Consider the following 23,994-nt stretch of genomic DNA (forward strand, 5'->3'; position numbering starts at 1 on the left):
TTCCTTTTAACTCATTCTGAATTGTTTCTGAACTGTCCGTGCTGTGTTTTAAATTTAGTCCATGCTGGACGGAGCCTTGGCCGGGCATCTCCCTGTCTTCCTCCAGGCTCTTGCCCTGCTTCTCTCCCCCTCCCCTCGGTCTCGTCTGCGCCTGGCCTTTCACACGTGTACACAGTACCGGTTCACCCAATACGCACACTACGCAAAGGGCCCAGCAAACTCACAGAGGCCCCGTGGGAAAAAAGAAACAAACAAAAAAAAAACGCGACGACGAGACCGTCCGTCGCACGTCAGATTCCCAGTGCATGTGCATCAACCTAGCAGGATGAAGCGGAGTTAAATGAAGGGCGTGAAAAAAGGAAAAAGAAACTGAATGAAAATGAACAGCGGGAACAGCAGTCGGGTAACTCTCCTCTCCGGGTGGGAGAGTGGGAGGGACGGAGCTCGTCGGTGTTTGACCTACATAACAGGGCTGTGAGCCCGGCTGGTGAACCCCGGACAGACCGTCCGTGTGCGTCTTGCTGGCTTCTACAATTTAAGTGTTATATAAATCGTTCTGAGTGTAGTTACAACTACACTTATACAAAATGGAAAGTAATGGATAAATATTTACTAAGATTGAATTTTGTTTGCTTGGATAGTCCACAGGCAAATATAGATGCAGGTATATTTGTGAATAAATAAAACTCGTGAAATGACAATGGTGCTAAATAGGCTAAATAATAATCTAAATCACCTACATTTTAAGTACAGTGTCTGAAGGTGAAACAAGTGCAGCCAATTTGATGGAGCTGAATTAATAGTAGCCTCTATATTTTGCAGGTGCTATGCTTAAGTTTCTAACAAGCAGCACAGAGACCAGCCAGTCAGCCAGTGGAGGGAAAGAACCAAATAGACATGCACAGATTAGTCACCTTCAACCAGCACAAATGAGTCATATGCAGTTGCCTCAGCTGAGAGGAGCTTCAGCAAGTTAAAAATGGTCAAAAATGATCTGAGATCTTCCATGTCCCAGAAACGTCTGAGTGGCTTGGCCATCATGAGCATCCACCATGATGTGGGGAAGCAAATATCATATGACGACATTATTGATGATTTTGCATCCAGAAAGTGCAGACAGGGGCATTTCTAATGGTGAGTAATTTGTTACACATTCAGTTCTCTTATTTATTTGGAGGTAGACCAACAGGTGGCGCAATATGTTTAAAGGGGGGATGAGTGGAAGCACTGGGTGTCAGGTGCGACTGTTGAACATTTTGGGGTACAGATAAGAGGGCCCCATAGCAGAATTTTGCCGAGGGCCCCATGAAGGTCTGAACTGGCTCTGTGCCACACGTTTATGTCTTTACGTTTGTAAAATAAAATAAAATGTCCCAATTAAAATCAGTAGGAGATTAAACAGTTGTTTTTCCTGTTATTTTGTTCAATTTTAACGATACATAACAGCCCGGAAAACAAACTGGTTATGAGCTAACGACCGGAGATTTCACTCAGCAGTATGTGAGTGCGCATGCGCGTCTACTTTCGAAACGCAGCGGTTGCTATGGGGATCGGTGCGTTTGATTTAATGTAATAATGCCGGCAAGAATTTAAAACTACTTTCAACCCTGATTATAACTACTTGTGACTTAGCCTTTGCTGCCACCCTCTGGCAACAATATGCAGCCTAGGTTACTAACTTCAAACCAGTCAATGGAAATGTATGGAACATTTCTTTGGATAGAATTAACTTCAAGTTCAAGTGTGGTATTCCTTGATGATACTACCAGTGCACTTAAAACACATGTTTATGTTTAAATCTGCTGGTGTAGAGATGAAACAGGGTCAGCTAAATATGGTGAAAATTCTGATTATGACCTGAAAACATAATGGAAATCTTTCAATTGAAAAATTATGGGTAAAATCAAAACAATAAAGGGGTTTTGGTTTTGGAAATAAACCACACATTTGCTCAGTTGTGTATCTGTTATTAACAGTCACCAAATTTGCACACATGACTTTTTTAGTTTATCTCATTCAGATATAGTCAGCCATTCAGATAACCACTCAGTTTTTTCTGGAGTTTACAGGTAACTGTGAGGTCAGATTGATCAGTCAATCTTTACTGATATGGCTTCATATGACATTAATAGCCACTGTGCCATCCTTTAGGGTTTATGGGCATCTATACAAAATTTGTCTTTCAGTCTTACTAAAAGTTGCCTTGCAGCAAAATGCTGTTCAGGTTATCAGAATAACTAAAAGCTCTCATTTTATTTTCTCCAATATTAGAACATTTGGGTAATGGTGACACAGTGAACAGCTGATACCTAAATACTACTTCTTCAACAGCCTTCTGCCCAGCTGTGGTCATATCTGCTGTTTTTTGGCTGATATTCTCTTCCTCTGCCTCAGAGAACCCATAAAAGTTCCCATAGTGGTTTGTTAATGTTTAAATAGTCAGGTATTCTCTCAGACTTACCACCGTGGATGGTGGCATCTACAAGCAGGTGCAGCTGGCTAATTTCCAAAGCACTACAAGGAAAAAATGTGAAAGAGCAGGGATTTAAAAAAAAAAATTTTTTTATACAGGTAATAACACTAAAGATAGGCCTTTGGAAAGAAGTGAAAGTCAGTGATGGAGGATTAGACATGAGCAAACACATAGGTTTTGATGATTAAATGAAATTCAGTCCAGTTTTATTTATACAGCGCCAAATCACAACAAATGTCATCTCAAGGCACATGATACAGTCCAATTCAAGCTAATTAGAGTCCAATTCATTATAATCATAATCCAATCAAATCCAATTAATTAAATTAAAAATTAATCCAATTCATTTATACAGAGCCAGCTCAAAAACAATTTCCTAGCTAAGGAAACCAACAGATTGCACTGAAACTTGTCTTTGGTCCAGTCTCCCGTCCTGAGCCTGTGGCGACTGTGGAAAGGAACGACTCCCTTTTAACAGGAAGAAACCTCTGGCAGAACCAGACTCAGGAAGGGTGGCCATCCGCCTCGACCAGCTGGGGTTTGAGAACATAGAAAAGAGGGGAAAAAAACCACCATAACACCATTCAGAGGATACCTGTTGGAACAGGGAAACACAAGTTAATAACCACAATAATGTCACATGTACACAATATCATTTGAGAAATTAAACAGGGGGAAAAGAGAGCAAAGTGAGGAAAGATATGACAGATGAGGTCCCCCAGCAGTCCAGGCCTATAACAGCTTAACTATGGGATGTTTCAGGGTCACCTGAGAGCGAAGTGCTCTGTGCTAAAACTGGAGAAACATGATCTCTCCTGTTAGTTCTCATCAGAACTCTGGCTGTAGCATTTTGGATCAGCTGGAGGCTTTTCAGAGAATATGTGGGACAGCCCAATAATAAAGAATTACAGTAGTCAAGTCTTGAAGTAACAAATGCATGGAGCAGTTTCTCTGCATCACCCTTAGACAGGATGTTCCTGATTTTGGCAATATTACAAAGGTGAAAGAAGGCAGTCCTAGAAACCTGTTTTATATGCAAGTGAAATGATAAATTCTGGTAAAAAAAAAAAAAAACTACAGTATAGCTAGACAGTTTCTCCCTGAAGCGCTCAGGTCCAAAGATAACAACTTCAGTTTTGTCTGAATTTAGAAGCAGACAGTTCTGAGTCATCCAGGTCTTTATGTCTTTAAGACATGCTTGTAGTCTGACCAACCTATTGGTTTCATAGATGAGTACAGCTGAGTGTTATCAGCATAAGAAAGGAAATTTATGCCATGCTGTCTGATAATGTTAACTAATGGAAGCATGTATCAAGTAAAAAGAATTGGTCCAAGCACAGAACCCTGAGGAACTCCATGATTTACTGCAAGGAACATTCTTTGTTTCCATGGACAGTCTGGAATCTATCAGATAAATATGATTTAAACCAGCCTTGTTCAGTTCCTTAAATCCTAATAACATGTTCAAGTCTATGTAACAGAATGCTGTGATCGATCGTATCAAATGCAGCACTGAGATCCAACAGGACAAGAACAGAAACAAGTCCGCTATCAGAGGCTAAGAGGAGATCATTGGTAACTTTCACCAGTGCTGTTTCTGTGCTATGATGCACTCTGAATCCTGACTGAAACTCTTCAAACAGATTATTTCTATGTAAATGATCACAAAGTTGAACTGCAACAATTTTTTCAAGAACTTTAGACAAAAAAGGGAGATTGGATATAGGTCGATAATTAGTCAACACTTTTGAATGAAGAGTAGGTTTTTTAAGTAAAGGTTTAATTACAGCAACCTTAACATCCTGTCAACAAAGACAGACTGATCAAATCCAATATGGAAGTATTAATTAAGGGGGTGATCTGTTGACAACAGAAGTAATCTAGATTATTTCAATCAAAACTTCCTTTTATTTGCCATGCTATTTTAAAGAGACTGGAGTTGTCAGCACCCTGCATGAATGGATGGGATGTGATATTTCTTTAAGAGGAATCCAGTCCAAACAGTGGGGTAGGCTATTCCAAACCGCATTTTGGAAAAAGTACAATCTAACTTTCTGTTAACTTTATTTGTGTCACGATTTAGGATTTTTTCATGTCTTTCTCGTCATTTCCTGTTTTATTTTGAAATTCACTAACTTCCCCTCTTGTTTCAGGTACCTTGCCCTTCCTCCTGTGTCAAGTGTCTGATTGTCTTCCCTGATTCCCAAAGTGTTTTCACCTGTTGCCCATGGCTCCTCATGTGCTCAAATAGTCTCCCTTGTCTTGTGCCAGTATGTTGTCTCTGTCCATGAGCTTCATTACCAGCCATTCCTTGAACCACAGCCACAGAATCCTCGAGCCAGCAGTGAGCGATTTTCGTGCAGAGCCATTTCCTTGTAATTTATACCTAGCCATAGTTTATTTGATAACGGTAAGTTTTTCATAGCCTGTTTAGTTCCTCCGTTTTTGGGAGAGATCTTTTGTTGTAATCGTTTATAGTCACCTCCGTTAGCGGAGCTTTTTTGTGCGTAAAATTGTTCATAGTCCTCCGCCAGTGGAGTGAGTTTGTGTTTTGTTTTACATCTGTCACTTCTCTGTTTATGTATTTAGCAGACGCTTTTATCCAAAGCGACTTACACTGGTAGGCAGTCAGGGTAAGGGGGTCTTGCCTGAGGACCCCTACTAGAGGTAGTACCTTTCATGCAGGGGAGCGCGTTAAAGGAGCGCTTTAAGTTTATAGTTAATGTTTCATAGTGCCTCAGTTTTTAAGAGAGCGTTCCTTTGTTTAAATCCGCCACATTAGGAGAGCGTGATTTTGTTTTATTATCTTTCATAGCTTTTCTGTTTTCCTCGCGTTTGGAGAGAACTATTTTGATAATTTTTCATAGCGGCAATCTCCCCAGCCATAGTTACTGAGGAGAGCGTTTTAGGATTTTCAGCCTTTTTCTTTGCTCTGTCGGGAGATCCTCAACTTAGTTTATTGTTTATATTTAATAAACCTCTTTGCTTTGGAACTGACCCTGCATCTGTGTCCTGTGTCCGAGGCTGTGACAGTTTGTCATAAGTAAATGAGTTAATCGAGTTCATTCAGCAGTCTGTAGCTCATTTTCTTGCATTATGTCAGTCATTATAGTTATGACAGTTTAAATATCTGCTGGAGATTTCCTTTGTGGTCTGCATGGTTGTGCTCTGCTTTCTACCACAACTCAAAAACATCCATGCTAGGTTGATTAATAATTCTAAATTACTCTTGATGTGACTGTAAGTCTGCATACTTATTGGTCTCTTTGTTAGCCCTGTGATGTACTGGCAATCTGTTCAGCGTGTGCTGTGCTTCTTGCTCAATGGCAGATGGCGTAGACTCTAGCCAGTCAAAATCTGTTGTGACCAAGGATCAGTGATGGGTTTCAGTGAAACAATTCAACAGATGCTTGAAAGGATTGCCCATATGACTTACTCAATTACTTGTGTTATTCAATTGCTGAAAATGGTCAAATTGATATTAAAATGGACTGCTTGAATAACATCACCTGATTATGGGCACTTAATGATGATGAGATTATTTTTAAAATAAAAATTTGAGGAGTGAAGTGAAAATGTTGCTGCTCCTTAATTTGATAAAACAATGTTAATATATTTGACCAACTTGCCTGTTGCTAAGGTAAGCGGTACCAGCCCCAATTAAAAGGGAGCTGAAAGTTGTTGTTCTGTTCCCTTGTTTTCATTTAGGGGATACCAGGTGAGCCAGGGTTGGATGGAGTTCTAGGTCTAAAGGGATCTCATGTAAGTTTCTGCTGGTTTCATAAAGTGTAGTGCTGTAAACAGAAAGAATTTATGATGGGAATTTGATGGTCTGGGCTTCATCTTTTCAGGGTGATCCTGGTAATAATGGTCGTCCAGGAGTCAAAGGCCTTGAGGTAATCATCAAATATTTTTGTCAACCTTCTCTTGCCAAGGCACAGGCGTCTTAAAGCATTTTCCTTTAATCTTGTTCACAGGTCATAAATTATGTCACAAGGATTTTACCTTGTTTTTACTATAGTTATTTATTTTTTTTAAATCTAGGCTTATATATAGACATGTTTTTCCTCTGTTTTGTTTATACTTTACAAGTTGGAAAAATAGTGTAATATTTAGTTTGACTAGGGGTGTTGATCTTCTCATCTACTATGTAGTTAGGCTGGTAGGTATTTCTATGCCAGTAGTATCTACCCAGACACTAACACGTTTGGATAATTCAACAGGGTTATCATTTAATAAATCTACAGATAATTTTGTAACTGAACTTATAATAACCTGGACTCCACCTGGTCCTAATTGGATAATGTTTGGTTGTCTATTCTATTACAGTAGCATGTAACTGTTCTATTACAGAAATGTTATGTTTGTTGGATAATCATTGGACTGATAGTAATGTAAAGTATTTGTTTCTGTAGGGCCAACCTGGCATCAAAGGGGAAAAGGTATGCATTATAATTTATAAAGTACAGTTTAAAATTTCACCTATGCTCTACCCTCAAATTTAATTATTACATATATACATGCATATATTATTGTATAATATATGTAAGAATTCCTAGGGCTGAAGTTGCCAAGGTGGTCAAAAAGCTCCTCGGTGGCAAGGCCCCAGGGGTGGATGAGGTCCAACCGGAGTTCCTCAAGGCTCTGGATGTTGTAGGGCTGTCTTGGTTGACACGCCTCTGCAACATTGCGTGGACATTGGGGACAGTGCCTCTGGACTGGCAAATCGGGGTGGTGGTCCCCCTCTTTAAAAAGGACTGAAGGGTGTGTTCCAACTACAGGGGAATCACACTCCTCAGGCTCCCTGATAAGGTCTATTCGGGGGTATTGGAGAGGAGGATCTCGGATTCACTGGGTGTGGTTTTCTTCCTGGCCGTGGAACAGTGGACCAGCTCTATGCCCTCAGCAGGGTCCTGGAGGGTGCATGGGAGTTTGCCTAACCACTCTACATGTGTTTTGTGGACTTGGACAAGGTGTTCGATCCTGTCCCTCGGGAGTCCTGTGGGGGGTGCTCCGGGAGTATGGAGTGCCGGACCCCTTGATAGGGGCTGTTTGGTCTCTGTATGTCAGTTTGGTCCGCATTGCCGTAGTAAGTCGAATATGTTTCTGGTGAGGGTTCATAATTTTCTATGAAAAGAATTTCTAGGTGCAGCAAGGGCGTTGAGGGGGTCCGGCGACTTCAGAATTGGGTCCCTGCTTTTTGTGGATGATATGGTTCTGTTAGCATCGTCGAGCCGTGATCTTCAGCTCTCACTGGAGTGTGAAGCGGCTGGGATGAGAATCGGCACCTTCAAATCCGAGACGAGAAAAAAAAAAAAATCCTCAGCCGGAAAAGGGTGGAACGCCCTCTCCGGGTTGGGAATGAGATCCTTGCCCAAATGGAGGCGTTCAAGTATCTCAGGGTCTTGTTTACGAGTGAGGGACGAATGGAGTGTGAGATTGACAGGCGGATCGGTGCGACGTCAGTAGTGATGCAGGCTCTGCATTGGCCTGTCGTGGTAAAGAAGTAGCTGAGCCAGAAGGCTCAGTTTACAGGTCAATCTACGTTCCAACCCTCACCTATGGTCACGAGCTGTGGGTAGTGACCAAAAGAACGAGATCGCAAATACAATTGGCCGAAATGGGCTTCTTGTGCAGGGTGTCTGGGCTCTCCCTTAGAGATAGGATGAGAAGTTCGGTCGTGCGGAAGGAGCTCGGAGTAGAGCCACTACTCCTCTGCATGAAGAGGAGCCAGATGAGGTGGCTCTGGCATCTGGTTAGGATGCCTCCCTGGTGAGGTGTTCCGGGCATGTCCCACTGAGAGGAGACCCCGGGGAAGACTCAGGACACGTTGGAGAGACCATGTCTCTCGGCTGACCTGGGAAGGCCTCTGGGTCCCCCCCAGACGAGCTGGAGGAAGTGGTCGGGGACAGGGATGTCGGGGCTTCTCTGCTCAAGCAGCTGCCCCTGCGACCAGATCTCCGGAGAAGCGGTAGACTATGGATGGATAAATGGATTATTCATGATACAAATTATTTAAAAGAAGAATGTATCTTTTGAAACAATTTTCATGCATGTATAGTCATGTGTCTGTTATTTGGATATATCAAAAGACCTACATACACAGACAGCAGCTGTTGCCATAGTTTTCAAACGGACAAGCCAGTGAAGCTTCTGCATCAGTGCCCAGATAAGTCAGATGCTTGATTTGAACTTCATGTCAGCTATATTTTTTGTGATTGTATCTTCCAGGGTGAAAATGGAGAATGTGGTGCCACTGGTACAAAGGGAGAGCAAGTCAGCTTTGTGGTTTATCTTTCATCTATTCAATAAACAGTAATAGAAAAAAAAATAGTGTTCAGCATATAAAAGTCGCAATGCCTTGTTGTGTCTTAACAGGGTGCGGAAGGAACTCCTGGTCCTAAGGGTCCCAAAGGAGAGCAGGTGAAATTTGTAACCTTTTACTCCATTGTCCAATATACTTCATGCATGATGGATACACACTCGCCAAGCAATTCAATGAAAGCCCATGTATGATTTTCAAATAAACAGACCTTTTTGTGGTCAGATCTAACAGTAAAACTGAAAAATCTTGACTTCATCCCAGTAATCTGTAGAGTTGACAACAGCCATATAACTTTGATTCTCTGTCAACTATGTTTATGAATATGCTCTGAAAAGACAGTATTTCCCCACTCCTGTCTTTAGGGGCCAGGTTTTAGATGATACTGTGCTGCAACACACCTGATTTTACTAAAATGGCTCTCTTCAGTAAAGTTTTTATTTTATGTTATTTCAAATAATTTAATTTCAACAGCTTGTCCTTAAGTTCTGGACAAGCCTCTTAAGGACTCGCTTATTTGGACCAGGGGTGTTGAATCAGGGACACATCTAAAACATGCAGGGAGGGGGCCCCAAAGGGCCAATATAGAGGAACCCTTTCCTAAGCTGTACCTCTACCAAATTTGATGGAAATTAATGGATAAAAATGATGCACTTCAATACCACTTCAGTGTTAGTCGAAGTTATACCAAAAATGTGATATTTGTCTGCTCTGCAAAGATTGATATGAAAAGAGGTATTTCTCCTGGAGGAGTTTGTTATGTCTCAACAGGTAGCTAACATCATGTGTAATTAGAATGATTTTGCTACCATTGCTTTTAGGTTTTTACATTGATAACAAACATGGACTAGTGCTAGTTGTTCTAGCTGTTCTTTTATTATCTAAAAGTGCTTATTAATGAACTCTCAATCATTATTGAGGCTAGACTTTCCCTTTACTTCCAGTCTTAAGGTTAAGGCTGGCTTCATTCTGTCATTAAGATGTTATAGGGACATGTCAAAGTGTCTTTGGGCAAGATAAACCCCACAGCCTCCCCTCATGTTAGAGCCAGCATGTGAGTGTAAGTATGGTGGACAAATGTGCTGAACGTATATCAGAAAAATGCAGTAGGTGTGTGTGTAAATGTGGCTTTTCCTGTACACTACTCTGAGTGGTCATCAAAACTTGGAAAGTGCTATACAAATGCAGTCTGTTTACCAAAGACAGTCCATTTCTCATCTTTTTTTAACATGGCTGCATCTATGCAAAATTATAATCAAAGTGGGAACTTGACATTGATACAGAATGTGTACTGTTCCACAGCTGGCTGTTACTTTCAAGCTTATTTTACCATTATGTACTTCAATTATGATACAGACACATTTGGGTGTGAGTTCAAATTGAAAGAATTTTGTGTCCCCCTTCATCTTTGATGTAACAGTCAGAGCTGCAGTGAAAACTACACACTCTTAGCCTATCTTCTGCTTTGCACTTGTGGAATGTGAGCTGTGGATTAGGTCTTATCCCCCTCCAAATGTAGCCTTTCTAAAGCAGGTATTCCAAGCTTGCAATGTTTGGTTGAAGTCTTTTAACAGGCGTTGTCCCAGAGGATTAGGATTTGGGCACATATTATCCATTCATCCTCTCCTTAAATTCTTGCTGCCCCCTTCAGCATTGGTAGAACAACGGGAAGCATCATCAGAGGTCCACTGGGTTTTATGTCTCCAATTCCCATGAACTCCACCTCTAGATACCTCCAAAAGTTTAGACAACTATCTATTGTTGCACATATACCGTTTAAAATATTACTATCAGCAGTATTTAAGAACAAGAGTCACAGATTTTCAGTTTCAATGGCCAACTGGTGTTTTCCTTGAGTCTGACCTGGTGAAAGAAAGGCACAATGCAAAGTTTGCTGATCAAGTGTGGAACAAAATGTGGCATAATTTCTTAGGAAAGATATTCACAGAATTTAACTTATTGGTGAGCATGAGAAGCTGTGGAAAGCAGTGGATCCTATGTTTTGTGGAGGACTAACTCCCAAAAAACCTTTGCTCCCTATCAGAGCAAGGCCTATAATTATCACTATTTTTCTTTTCCTTACTATTATAATTGCTATTACAATTTGTCATTATAGGTGTTATTAACATTATTATTCCTTAAAATAATGAAAAACTTCTTAAAACGACTCCAAAATAAATGAATACGTTAAACTGAATTCGTAGAACAAATGATAATTAAAATGTATTTGACAGGTCAGACTGTCTGTCAAAAACCAATGCTGACAAAGGTCAAAGTGCACGAATTGGCCATCCTTTTATATTTCTGACAATTCATGAATCATACACCTACTTTTTGGTTGTCTTATTGTAAAACACAATAAAACTGAATTTCTGAAGCTTTCTAGGATTTTAGAATAAGATTTGTGCATTCGAGTGTTCTGTGGAATAACAATACTCCTAGAATCCAGCAGATGGCTATGGAAGTAAATCATAACCATAATTCAAATTAAAAAGAATTTGCAGAAATGCTTTTTCATTTTAAAAATGTGGCTGCATTATTTGACTCATGAATTAAATTAATAATCAATCATCTTATTTGCATTTTAATTTTCTTCTTCAAGAGTGCTCAATCTTTCATTTAATTAAAAAGAAAGACATTTGAGATTTAATTTTCAAAATATGCCCCAGCAAATGGATACCAAAATTCAATTTGAAAATTCAAATGCATTTGCAGAAATGCTTTTTCATTTTAAGAATGTGGCAGCATTATTGGACTCATAAATAAAATTGGCAATCAATCATTCCATTTTATTCTTCAAGACTGCACATTTTTGCTTTTTCATTTTCATGGTCTGCCCGCAAAGTACTGCCCATGATTCGAAAACGAAAAAGCATTCTGAGCGGCGCAACAGAGTGATTTCAGCTCCCTGCTGGCCGAGCTACCCATCTTGTTCGGTAGGGGGCGGTATGCACATCTGCATTGCATTACACTGCAAATGTGCCGGGAAATTGACTGAATTGCCGGGTCTTTAGAGGACGCATCACAGATCATTGTGCGCTCTCAGATTTTATATCTGCAAATGCATTTTAATTTGAATTATGGTTACAATTTACTTCCATAGCTGGCAACCAAAGCCAACCAGAAGCTCTCAACCAAACGTGCTCTTGAAAGATGTCATGCAGTTAAATCAGAACACTCTTAGCTCTATCCGACCCTTCTGACGTTAACTGAACGTGTGCGGAACATGCAATAATGACATGTACATAATAACATGCATACCTTTTAAAGAGAGGCTTCACTTTTGATATACAATTATTGTAAAATAATAATTTTGAGCTTCTTGACTAGTTTAGAATTTTCTTTTGAAGTATTTTTCTTTTTTATTCTATTCAATTCACTGATTTTTATGCATCAACATGTCTTTCCAGGTGTAAGTGAATGCTAGTGAATATGTGCAGAAAGGTGGCTAAAGCCTTCTGCAGAGTATGTCTGCAGAGGCTTATTTAATGTTACACAATCAGCATTGGTAGGGGTTGAGTTTTGAAAAAGTTAAGTGGTAGGAATGACCTTACCTGACCTCTGTTGCGCACATCTAATTTCTTCTGCTGAATAGAGGCTCCTGGCGGCATGATGTCCTTGAATCTGAGACGGAACTGTCAGTGGTAGAGCCACAGTATGATTGATATATAGTAGGTGTCGGGTTTTGAGGGGGAAGAATGTATGGAATATATAATTTGTGCCTAATTATCTTATTATGCATTTGGAGGATTCCATGCACTCTGTGTTCCTGACTGCATTAGTTTAGTATCTTTTTATAAATTCATCATATACTATGTTTATTACGTTAATTATTTTGGTCCCTTGCTAATTAACAAGTAATATTACCAGGAATGAGTCCACAACCCATTTTACAGTACCCATGTACAATCTGTAGGCTTTTCTGAGACTGACCCAAAATTATAAATCCACCCAAAGTGGTGATGCACTCTTGGTGGACGCAGTTGAAGAAACTGTCACTCTCCTCCACGTCTTTGTTTGATTCTATGCTACTGTTTGTTGTTATGAAGCCAGTGAGGGATTCACACTGCAATAAATGGGGGAGACAGTCTCATGTCAACCGACAGAGCTGGTAAATGATCTTTCCAAAACAGTGACAAGCAAAGAAAAAGAGCAATACTTCCCCTTACATTGCTCTCACGTAGAGGAAAATCTTTCAAATACGCCCAACATCTTAATCTATGCATCACAATGTAAAAAAAAAAAAAAATCAAGTTTTCTTGATATTATTTGTAACATCACATGCAAATTCTTCTCCTTCTCTGTTTTGTTCCTCTTTAGGGAATCAAAGGGGCACCTGGAGAACAGGGTCCTGAGGGGGGTTCTGGACCTAAAGTATGAACATTGGCAATTAAGTGTCCGATACTTTAAGAGAAATTTTCTATGCTTGAGGGAACTTGAGTGAATCTCATATCCTTTCCGTGAAAGGGTGACCGTGGTCCAAGAGGTGCGCCCGGACCTCCAGGAGATAATGGTGTTGGATTCCCTGGACCGAAGGTGAATTCATACTTCCTTTTAATATTTGATTAAATAAAGACCGTTGCCTTACTTGGGCTGGCCAGTGGATGTCTTGTGCTCAATCATTTTTTTATCAGTCATCTGTTATTTACATTTCAGGGTGACAAGGGGAACCAGGGAAGATCCGGTTCACCTGGACCAATGGGTATCGGTGAGCCAGGGATGCCTGTGAGTTAATAACTTTTGTTTTCATATTTGTACATAAGATTTTCACATTAGAGATCCAATGAGCAAGCAAAACAATGAACATTGTAATCTATTTGTTGAGGAAATGATCCAGTATTACATATCTGTCAGTGACAGTGATTGGTGGTTTTCTTGAAAACCTTAGGAACAAAGAAAAACTTGACTATAACTAAGAAAAACTACTTGACTTAAACATGACAAAAAAAAAAAACTGACATGAACAACATAACTGACGGTGAGGATTTGACAATAAGCATGAACAAACCGGGAGACTAAATACAGAGGAGGATGATTAGTGAGTCAGTGCAGCTGATTATAATGAAACACAGGTGAAGGGAGTGGAGTTGATGACCAGAGGGAACTGAGGAAAAAAGGTGAAGACAAGGCAAAACTAAGAATAATGGGACTGTGTGTGTACTGAGTGGCTGGCATAAACCTGTTATAACACGTAAGGCCTAGTTGATGAATTTAGAATAATAGGAATATGTGCGCCCTGTCGCGCATGTGTGTCATGAGCAGTGTTGGGCACATTACTTTTAAAAAGTAATTAGTTATAGTTACTTATCCAAAAAAGTAACTGTTAGTAACTGAATTATTCTACTATAAAAGGAACTAGTTTCCAGGGAAAGTAACTACTGCGTTTTTTTTTTACCCTGTTTTTTAGTTTAAACATGTCTAAGAATTTGGATTTTTTTTCTAAGCAGGTTTCACAAGCCAGTTGCATTTTTCCAATGAGAGCTCTGAAGGAGTCAACTGTTGATACCAGGAGCATGTTCTCAACAACATATCTGCCCATCATTCCATTCAGTTCAGTCTGTCACAAGTTTGAAGCTGGAGCACAGCGTGATAACACCTGCTATCATCATCAACGGTGTTTTTGGCCACTAGTTATGTAGAAGCAGGGGCACAGATGGGAACAGGGGACCAAGCTGTCAACAAATGATTTCAACTCAATAAGTTATTTTTGTGTAATTTGGGCATTAACTGGCGCTCAAGTAGTTACTTTTGTAATACCCTATGGGCCAATAGTTTGCGCTAAAAAGCCGTTGTAGAATTATTTGAAATCATGGATAAACAACAATGAACATTGTTAAACAAAGGCCTACCCGATTAACATCAGCCATACATTATGAAACTGTCTGGAATACCAATCATCCACCAAAACCTCATGCTTTACGCAGAATACTTTTTATTTAAACGTTTGTGTGTGAACTCAGAAGTGGAAACCACAACATATTTTTATAGATAAAAATAAGTATGCATACTGTAAATTAAATTCACATTTTAAATGACATTGGTACTATTAGGAATTCCCTATAGTGCAGCTAAACAAATTTATTTTCTAGGAGCAGACTCAATGAAGGATCCAAAACATGTCTCCTCCTTTTATTAGTCTTTTTTCTTCATTTTCTTTAATTTTTCTTGAATTGAAATTAACCACTCCGTCACTGACACGCGCAGCAATGCGTTCCTCTTTAGGACCCTGGGGAGTGACAGTTGTCCCTTGTGCGTTCATTTACAATGAAACTTGGAACTCAGAACTAGATGAAACCCTAAAACTTGATTTATTTTTAAACACAAACAAACAAACAATCCAAACAAAAGTCACGGCTGAGCCGGAATTCCAAAAAAACCTAACAAAAACAAAACCTGACATGAACTATGACTAAGATATGGAAGCAAACTTGACATGACCAACCTTAACACAGGAATGATGGTGAGGATCTGGCAGAGTGCATAGGGAATCTGGAAACTAAATATTGAAGGGAGGTGATTAGTGATGTAGTGCAGCTGAGGGGGAATTCACAGGTGAAGTGAGTGTAGCTAAATAGCAGGGCAAGAGAAACTAAAACTATGGAAAAACTAATTATTTCAACAAAGAACTAAACACATAACAAAGCTAACAGATGTGACAAAAGGAAACTATGGCAAAACTAGTGGTATGACCAAAAGCTAAAACCAACAATTTGTCTAGGAGCAGCAGACATGTTGGACATGAGAAGTGTTTGTGATTTTGGTATTAATTTCAAACTGGTCAAAATAGAGTGTGAGACTCCAGGAGAGTGAGAGGAGTCCTGATTTTTCCTAAAACTTAAACTGCCATTGTGTCAAAGCTATACAATATTTCAACAACCTCTTTAGTCAATTTAATGTTTAGTCTTTCCTGCCCCGTCTAAACTTTGAATGATGTCTCTGTAATGCCATATGGCTGAGTTACGAGGCCTCCAAATAGGACTGATTTTGTCCTATTACTTGCATTACTCATGCATTTACATAGGGCCAAAATTCCCAGTTTTGCCCAATTTTCCTGGATTACGTTCAAGTAATGAGAGAAAAGAATACTAGCACACTATTTCCGATCACTGGGCACATGGGGATGTGCTTTTTATCACGGTGGGACTAACGGTGCGGGACTTGTAGCACGCCAAAATTTAGGGTGTAAACGGGATAATAATAAGAGTCTGACACAATAGTAATATATGTTCTCTAATGCCTTCGGCATTGCCACCCATAAAAATGCTTATAATTATGTACTGTAGCAGCCCCTCTAACAATTCTGTTTACATTTTTATTACGGTGAACATTTTTGCCTTGATGTGTTTAGGGTCCACCAGGGCCTTCAGGAATACAAGGGTCACCAGGTTTTCCAGGTGAGGGTCTCCCAGGACCCCAGGTAAGTTCCTGGAACATACCTTTTCATGACAAATATCACATGTTCTTTCTTTATTGATAATCATATACATACACACACATATATATATATATTAACATATAGATTAACAATAAAGAAAGAACATGTGATATTTGTCGTGAAAAGCTATGTTCCTTTTCATTGTAATGAAAAGGTATGTTTTTTTTTTTTTTTATATAAAAATAAAACCATAATCTTTACCTGTGGTATAATCTAGAGATAATGGTTTTATGGTTTGACTCTTTATTTTCCTGTATGTTTCTTACAGGGTGAGAGAGGGTATGAAGGCCCCAAGGGCAGTCGTGGACCTCCAGGACTTGGGTACAAAGGTGATAAGGTATGGTTTGTTGTTGCTGGAACTGCCAACACGTGCAGTATGAAGCTGTGATGCCATAAAGGTTGATATGCCTCACCTCTTATTACTCTCTAAGGGAAATGTGGGTGACCCGGGGCTGCCAGGTTTATTAGGGTTTCTAGGTGAAGGCATCCAAGGGGAACAGGTAAGGCCATTTGAATATTAGGATTTTCCCTATTCCTATTATTTTATATTTGTGTAACTACATTTTAAATCTTAAAAAATTCATTCTGACTTTAGGGGGAACAAGGACCTGCTGGCCTCTCTGGTGCCAGAGGACCTCCAGGACTGGGTATTGTTGGATCAAAGGTCAGAATAAAGCTGAAACTGTGACTTTCATGTTTGCAGAAGTGGAGAACTGAGAGTAAAGTTCTCTAGAATTAATTATTTTAGATGGAGGAGCTGTGAATAATTTTTTATAAAGGTTTTGCATATATATATATATATATATATATATATATATATATTGCATATATAACTTTATGTTTATGTATTTGGTCGACGCTTTTATCCAAAGCGACTTACACTGGTAGGCGGATAGAGTAAGGGGGCCTTGCCTAAGGACCCCTTCTGGAGGTAATACCTTTCATGCAGGGGATTAAAACCCAGGTCACCCGCATGAAAGCTGTGTCGTGGAAGTTTTGCACTTCCTTCCTAATACCTCTGATGTGAAATTAAATATTAGACCTTTATTTTCTGCCGGACGGCCAAGCTTTTATTTTCTTCTGCAGGAGAGGTCAGTCCACACAACTCAGCGAATTGTGGTGAAAAAAGACCCAGGACAAAGGGAAGCCAAAACATTTCTACCTGAGGGGGGGAGCTTTGTTCTTTGGGTGTGTTACCACACCTCCAGGGGAGGGCAGGATGCAGGATGTGGTCTTGAGAATAATTAAGAGACAGGAAGTTAAAACAATTATCTTGAGACAAATAGTTTATGCAGATTGGAAAGTCTGTTGTGGAGGTTTCTTAAGCTGTCCTAAGAGACGTAAAATTTACCATCACAGGTGACAATCTTACCACTATACTATGCTGTACTTAACGCCAAAAATGAAGTGCAAAAAAAAAGTAGGGTACTCATTACAGAAAAGTAGCCCCTTGGACTGTCTAAATTATATTCGTATTCTATATTAGTTCTGTAGCCAAATTATATATAGCCAGCACATGAGACACCAACAAAATATATTTATAGCGGACACGTAGCGTGATGTGATAAGATATAAGAATTTATCCGAAATTTCTCACTATCTGAATAAGCCTTATTTTACCTAGTTTTAGGGCACCACCTTCAATCGAAGGGGAAAAAAAACAGAATCTTACGATTATAGTATGTTAGATTAATAATAAATTATTAATCATGAATTAATAACAAATTCCAGTCTCATATAGTCTCTACTCGTGAATTCTCATTTTGTTGGACTCACACATACGTAAAGAACACCTACACAAAAACCATTTGATTTGATATATGTATATATATATGAACCATTTATTAAAATGACATGACCAAAGACATGAACCTTAAGACAACAGGAGAAATGCTTTGAATATGGATGATTATATAAGAAACACGAGGGGATGGGTGGATACCGGAATCATTCAAATAGTCTAGGTTTGTTACTATTTGAATTTAAAAGCTAACAACTTGGGTTAGTTTATCATTTTAGCAGAAAATTCTCTCGACACCCACCATCTGAAATGTAAGAACAGGACAGGTCTTACGGTTAGGTCAGCTCCGAATCACAGGTAATCGCCAGTGGGTCCCATTGGGTCCCTCTCGGTTCCACGTCTCGCGGCCTTCGTTGTGGTTGACTTTCAGGAACTGGACCGGTTGCTTTCCTACGCTGGAGGGCTTCTGGTAGCTCAGAAGACGAACGGGGTGGTGTGTCGGAATTACCGCAAATAATGACAAAACTGTCCAAGGGTCAAGTTGGTTTTGGTTGCTGACCAACTCTGATGAGGTGAACTTAAATTCACCAATGATTGACAAAAAGGTTGACAAGCTTAACATTTGTTCCTTTTGGTGATCAAAAATAGGTGAGGAGGCGTACAGCAGCAGAGTTTAAAACGTGCTATAGAGACGAGACAGGATGATGGACAAAGGAAAAATGCAAAATATATCATTCTACTACATTCTTCTCTTTCTGTTTTGTTTGGACCTTCTTCTACCATCTCATCTTCCTCTCCTGCCATTTTCAAAGACTCTTCGCCAGACTCTCATTCCATCAATCTTAAAACTCTCTGCTCTTCATCTTATCATCTGATCTGGACTGCTGATCTTTCAATATTCTGACTTTCCCTTGCGGTTTCCGGAGTTTGATTCGCGGAGGCAGGGCATGATGTAGACCTACACTACACTTTCAGCCAATGGTATGCGTGAAACTGTTTGTAAATAACCAAACAAGGTTATTTTCCTGTGTTAAACATGGAATACAATAAGAAACAGCAGGAAAACATTGGTTAACAGTTGCATTATCTCATATAAATGTCATATGCAAGTTGTTGATTTCGTTTTGGGTTTAACTATTCAGTACTATGGACCACTCTGGGGCAATGTGGCTCCATAAGCTGATTAGTCATTTTCCAAAATAATTACTTCTTTCGTATCCTTCCACGTACGATCATGAAAAAGGTATTAAAATGCAGCTTGTGATATCACTGAGAACATGAGAAGATATCAAGCACATTTAATACAGTTTCAAGATTCAGCTAAAAAGTGATTCTGGGTGAGATCCTTTTGAGAGGTCCATGCAGCGACTGTCTCTGGCTTGAGTCAGAGTCAGGGCAAACTGTCACCATTGTTTACTTTGACCCAGATAGGGTCAGAAGGGTCCTGCTTTGGTTTTCCCCAATACTCTCCTGAGAGGGTCTGTTGTTTGTTCAGCTTAGTTGGCTCTAAACTATTAATGCATTCACCTAAATTTATGGCACAGGTCTGTGGAAAGAGGGGCTGAGAAAACTCCCCCAAAATGCTTTCATGGGCAAAGGTTGTTGTAAATTGATCTTCTTTGATGTAGAAATCCCCCATCTGGTATTTTCACACTGACAATCCACACAAAAGAATGTTGCAGTCATTTAAAGTCTTAAGTTTGTATTAAATTCCACACTTGAATTCGCTACAGTTTATATATAATATACATCCCCAATTCAAAAGAAAACTGTGTAAAATGTAAATGAAAACAGAATTCAATGACTGGCAAATCTCATGAACCAATATTATTTCACCAAAGAATATAGTAAAAACATAACAATAGTTAAAAGTGAGACATTGGATCATCTTATGAAAAATATTAGTTAATCTTGATGGCAATTTGATGACAGCAACGAATCTCAAAAAAGTTTGGACAGGGCCATTTCTATCACTGTGTAGCAGCGTCTCTTAACAGTCCATGAATGTCTGGGAACAGAGGACACCAATTGTTAGAACTTTGGGAGAGGAATACTATTCCAATCTTCCTTTCCTACCACAGCTGGATTTAAACAATGTAGAAATGTAGACACAGACAGAGTGAGCCAGGGACATTGATTGATGCAATTCAGTTCAGTTCAATTCCATTCAACTTCATTAATGTATGATTCAAGCAGATGGGTTTAAAAAAAAAAAATGCTTGGAAAACATGACAGAACAATTTAAAAATAGAAATAATAGTACTAATTAAAACAACGAGCCATCACAGTAAGATGCTAACATAAAAACGAGTCAAAAGTATAGAAAAAGTCATTAATTTACTGTAAAGGTAGGCTCTCTCAAAAACACGTTTAAGGTTAGTTTTAAAAGCAGAAGGGGTCTCTGTGCCGTAGTCAGGGAAAGGTAAATGTACTTTATTTATACAGCCCTTTACAACAATTCTTTCAGTGTACCAAATTGCTTTACAGTAGATGATAAATAAAGAGAAGAATAAGTAAAAACAATTTAAAAAAAAAAAAAAAAAAAAAAAATCAAACAAGATAAGTTTCATCATACTACTAGGTATTAAAAGCCATCTGAAATTAGTATGTTTTTAGCCTAGATTTAAAGAGGCCCAGGTCAGAAATAAGATGCATCTCGGCGGGGAGCTTATTCCAGAGCCTGGGGGCAGTTGATTTGTTGACCTAAAAGCTCTCCCAGGATTATGGACAGTTAAAAGCTCAGATAAATACGATGGGGTGAGGCTGTTAAGAGCTTTAAACATTAAAAGTTTTAAAATCAATTCTAAAAAAGGACAGGAAGCCAATGAAGGGAGTTAAGAACAGGAGTGATATGCACACGTCTGTTAGTGTTGGTTAAAAGACGGTACAGCAGCATTTTGCACAAGTTGAAGGTGACTGAGAGAAAACTGGGAGATGCCGACATAAAGTGCATTGCAGTAGTCTAACCTTGAACTTATTAGGGCATGGATGGCTTTCTCAAGGTTGTGACAGCTTGAAAATATTTTAACTTTGGCCAGGACACGCAACTGGAAAATACTAGTCCTGACAACATTGTCATTTTGTTTGTCAAACCTCAGATGACCGTCAAAGGTCACGCCCAGATTTCTGACGGTTGAATTGAGCTTTGAAGACAAGGTGCCAAAGTTAGCCATCACAGTATCCCCAAACACAATACATTCAGTTTTATCATCATTTAAATTAAGAAAATTTGGGGCCAACCACTGCTTAATATCAGCAATATAGTCAAACAAAGAACATTGTGTACTGTAACTATTTGGCTTCACTGGCAGATAGATTTGTAAATTGCCTTGGGAATTGGTTTTGGATTTTGTAGGGATTGGTAGGAAACTGGTTTCACAGGAGAGGAGCCCAGAAAATAAAGGCTCTACATCCCTTTCTAGTCCCTTTCTAATAGACCTAGATACTGAGAGCAGTGGTGAGTGTGAGCTTTTTCTTGTGACAATAGAGAACAATGAAATATTTCAGATAGGCTGGAGCTCTGATATTAAGTGAAATGATGTTATATGATAAAGATTACTTTAAATTCTGTTCTAAAATTTACAAGGAACAAGTGTGTAGAGACTTGCAAAGAAGAAATGTGTCAGAATTGAATACCGTAAATTCCGGACTATAAGCCGCTACTTTTTTTCCCCAGACTTTGAGCACCGCAGTTTATAATACGGTGCGGCTAATTTATTTTATATTTTTTTTCATGCCGCCAAAAACATTTTGCCTCTTAACATTAGACCAATAAAATGAACGAATAGTTCAGTGGTCTGATGAAATTGTACAATAAGTCAAACACACTCACACTACTGAATTATTGTAAATCGGTCATTTGTACTCACCCTCAACATGGAAAACAAACGAAGAAATGCATATGATGCAGCTTTTAAATTAAAGGCGTTCAATGAATTTTCCTGGTAGGCTACTGTCTTGTTTTTTTACCAGCCGTGTTACAGGCACTGTTTGTTAAAAAAAAAAAAAAAAAGCATTTGTAGTATGTATTTGTTTATGTTACCATACACATTTAATTAAAAGTTTAAAAATCCTCATATGTAACATCTTTCTGTGTAAATATTTCATACTACAGTGTGGACACCCGCGGCTTATAATCCAGTGCAGTCTATACAAAATGGATTTTCTTTTTAAAATTAGAAGGTGCGGCTTATATTCAGGTGCGCTCTATAGTCCGGAATTTACGGTAATTGAATTAAAAATTCAAGTCATGTGGACCTTTATCCCTCCAAGACAAGCCTTTAACTTTAGAAACCGATTAGTTTCATCAGGTTCCATTGATGAACAGAGCTAGATGTCATTGCCATATCAGTGGAAATGTATTTCATGTGTCCTTATGTTTCTCAAAGGAAGCATGTATAGATAAAACAATATAGGTCCCTTTTGGGCAATTGTTGTTGTTAAGCAGGCTTATTAAACAATGTTTAATCACAACTGACTTAAAAGCCAGTTGATAGACTTATTTGAGCAAGTAGAGAGGTCTTGATAAGGGGTAGAGCATCCTCAGTATGATGGAGTCCAAGAGTCATCAACATGATTTAGAGGCCTTTATTATTGACATTAATTCAGAAAGGTCATTGGGAGAAACTCAATGTAAATAAAACTCTGAATCAGACCTTCCACAATTTTCTAAATCCATAGCCTTAGACAAAAGAGTGAGTCAATTGTGGCATGAGAGAGATTCTTTTTCTCTAGTGGACAACTTTCTTGGTAAAAAGGTTGATAAAATCATTACTACAAAGCACTAAATGAATGCTTTGCGCAACAGCACTATGACTCTTTGTAAATCTGGCACATATTCACACAATGCTGAAAAGAAACTTAGTGTTATGTCTCTATTAGCTTTGAATAATTTGAACCAGAAACTGTGCAGGGATTTTATATCTGCAATAAAGGTATCTTACCATGCTTAGCAGCATTAGTCAGTATTTTCTTCTTTAGTGGAGCAACAATATTGTATGTTGAGAGGCTTAAGTACTGTCAATCAGGCAGCCCAATTGTGTGGGCAACACATTTGGAAGGCTACTCTAATTTTACTTTACATCTGAGGATGTGGGAAATGATGATAATAGTTCTTTAAATCTTTAAAACTTTGTCCATAATAGGTACTATTTCAGATAACAAATCAGACAAAAACACCAAATAAAGCTGATTTTTGTGTCTTCCAATGTGGGTGAGCAACGTATTCTCATGAACGGGTTCATATTGAAACGTACGAAAAGTTATGTACAGATTTTTGTGCATTATCCTACCAATATCCAATGACACTAGCGACCAGTGGGAATGCACAATTCCCTGCAGTGAAAAATGGCTTCCATTCGTTTCAGATATTGAACACGCTCCCTTCTGTAGACGAAGCAGAGTGCCAGGAATCCTGTCTAAATTAGCATATGTTTATGTTTTCATAGCTTTTCTCACAACATAAACATACATGTTAGGGTTATACTTTGTCAGTTAAGAATGCGCAGATATTTTTAAGTTTTTTTTTAAACTCTAATTTTGCAACCCTGACCCTAACCCAGAAGCACGATATAAAAACTAAAATTTGTACTCAATTGCCGTACACAGTGGCGGGCAGCGCCATATGTTTTGTAGTTTGAATGTGTTTCCTCTAATATGTGAAATTGTGGCCAGAAAACTTTCAGACTTATTATAGGTTTTGGGGTTGGGAAGCACATCTGTTTAGTCAGACTTGATCTTGCTTATAGTTAAAGGGGTGAAATCATGTTTTTTTTTTTTTTCTGGGTTTTGACCCTACTTAGTGGCACCCCCTACAGGTGTCCCACTGGTGATAGTAGTATAGTAGTAGGTCAAGAGCTTTCCAAAACTGTTTACAACTGGTCTGTAAGCTTTCAACAGTCTCTCAGGTTCAAGGTTCAGAGGTCACCTCCGAGGAGCAGGAGCTGCCCACAATTTTCATACTGACATATGTTACTCCCTGGGTCAAGACCTTTCCAATGATGTCGTCACTCTTGTCCTACACC

The 23,994-nt window shown here is 39.0% G+C and overlaps 1 protein-coding gene across 1 annotated transcript in view; it reads left to right on the top strand.

The window, feature by feature from the left end:
- col28a1a (collagen, type XXVIII, alpha 1a) overlaps window positions 1-23,994 on the top strand; it is an 82,648-nt gene that overhangs the window by 14,775 nt on the left and 43,879 nt on the right. The window contains exons 4-15 of the mRNA XM_072371099.1: window positions 6,182-6,235; window positions 6,325-6,369; window positions 6,889-6,915; window positions 8,705-8,749; window positions 8,852-8,896; window positions 13,116-13,169; window positions 13,263-13,331; window positions 13,452-13,520; window positions 16,144-16,212; window positions 16,499-16,567; window positions 16,662-16,730; window positions 16,826-16,894. Of these exons, the coding sequence (XP_072227200.1) occupies window positions 6,182-6,235; window positions 6,325-6,369; window positions 6,889-6,915; window positions 8,705-8,749; window positions 8,852-8,896; window positions 13,116-13,169; window positions 13,263-13,331; window positions 13,452-13,520; window positions 16,144-16,212; window positions 16,499-16,567; window positions 16,662-16,730; window positions 16,826-16,894 (684 nt within the window). The remainder of the gene's footprint in view (window positions 1-6,181; window positions 6,236-6,324; window positions 6,370-6,888; window positions 6,916-8,704; window positions 8,750-8,851; window positions 8,897-13,115; window positions 13,170-13,262; window positions 13,332-13,451; window positions 13,521-16,143; window positions 16,213-16,498; window positions 16,568-16,661; window positions 16,731-16,825; window positions 16,895-23,994) is intronic.

Source organism: Leuresthes tenuis, unplaced genomic scaffold (genome assembly GCF_036924035.1).
Source record: "Leuresthes tenuis unplaced genomic scaffold, fLeuTen1.0.hap1 SCAF_18, whole genome shotgun sequence".
NCBI classification, from domain to species: Eukaryota; Metazoa; Chordata; class Actinopteri; order Atheriniformes; family Atherinopsidae; genus Leuresthes; species Leuresthes tenuis.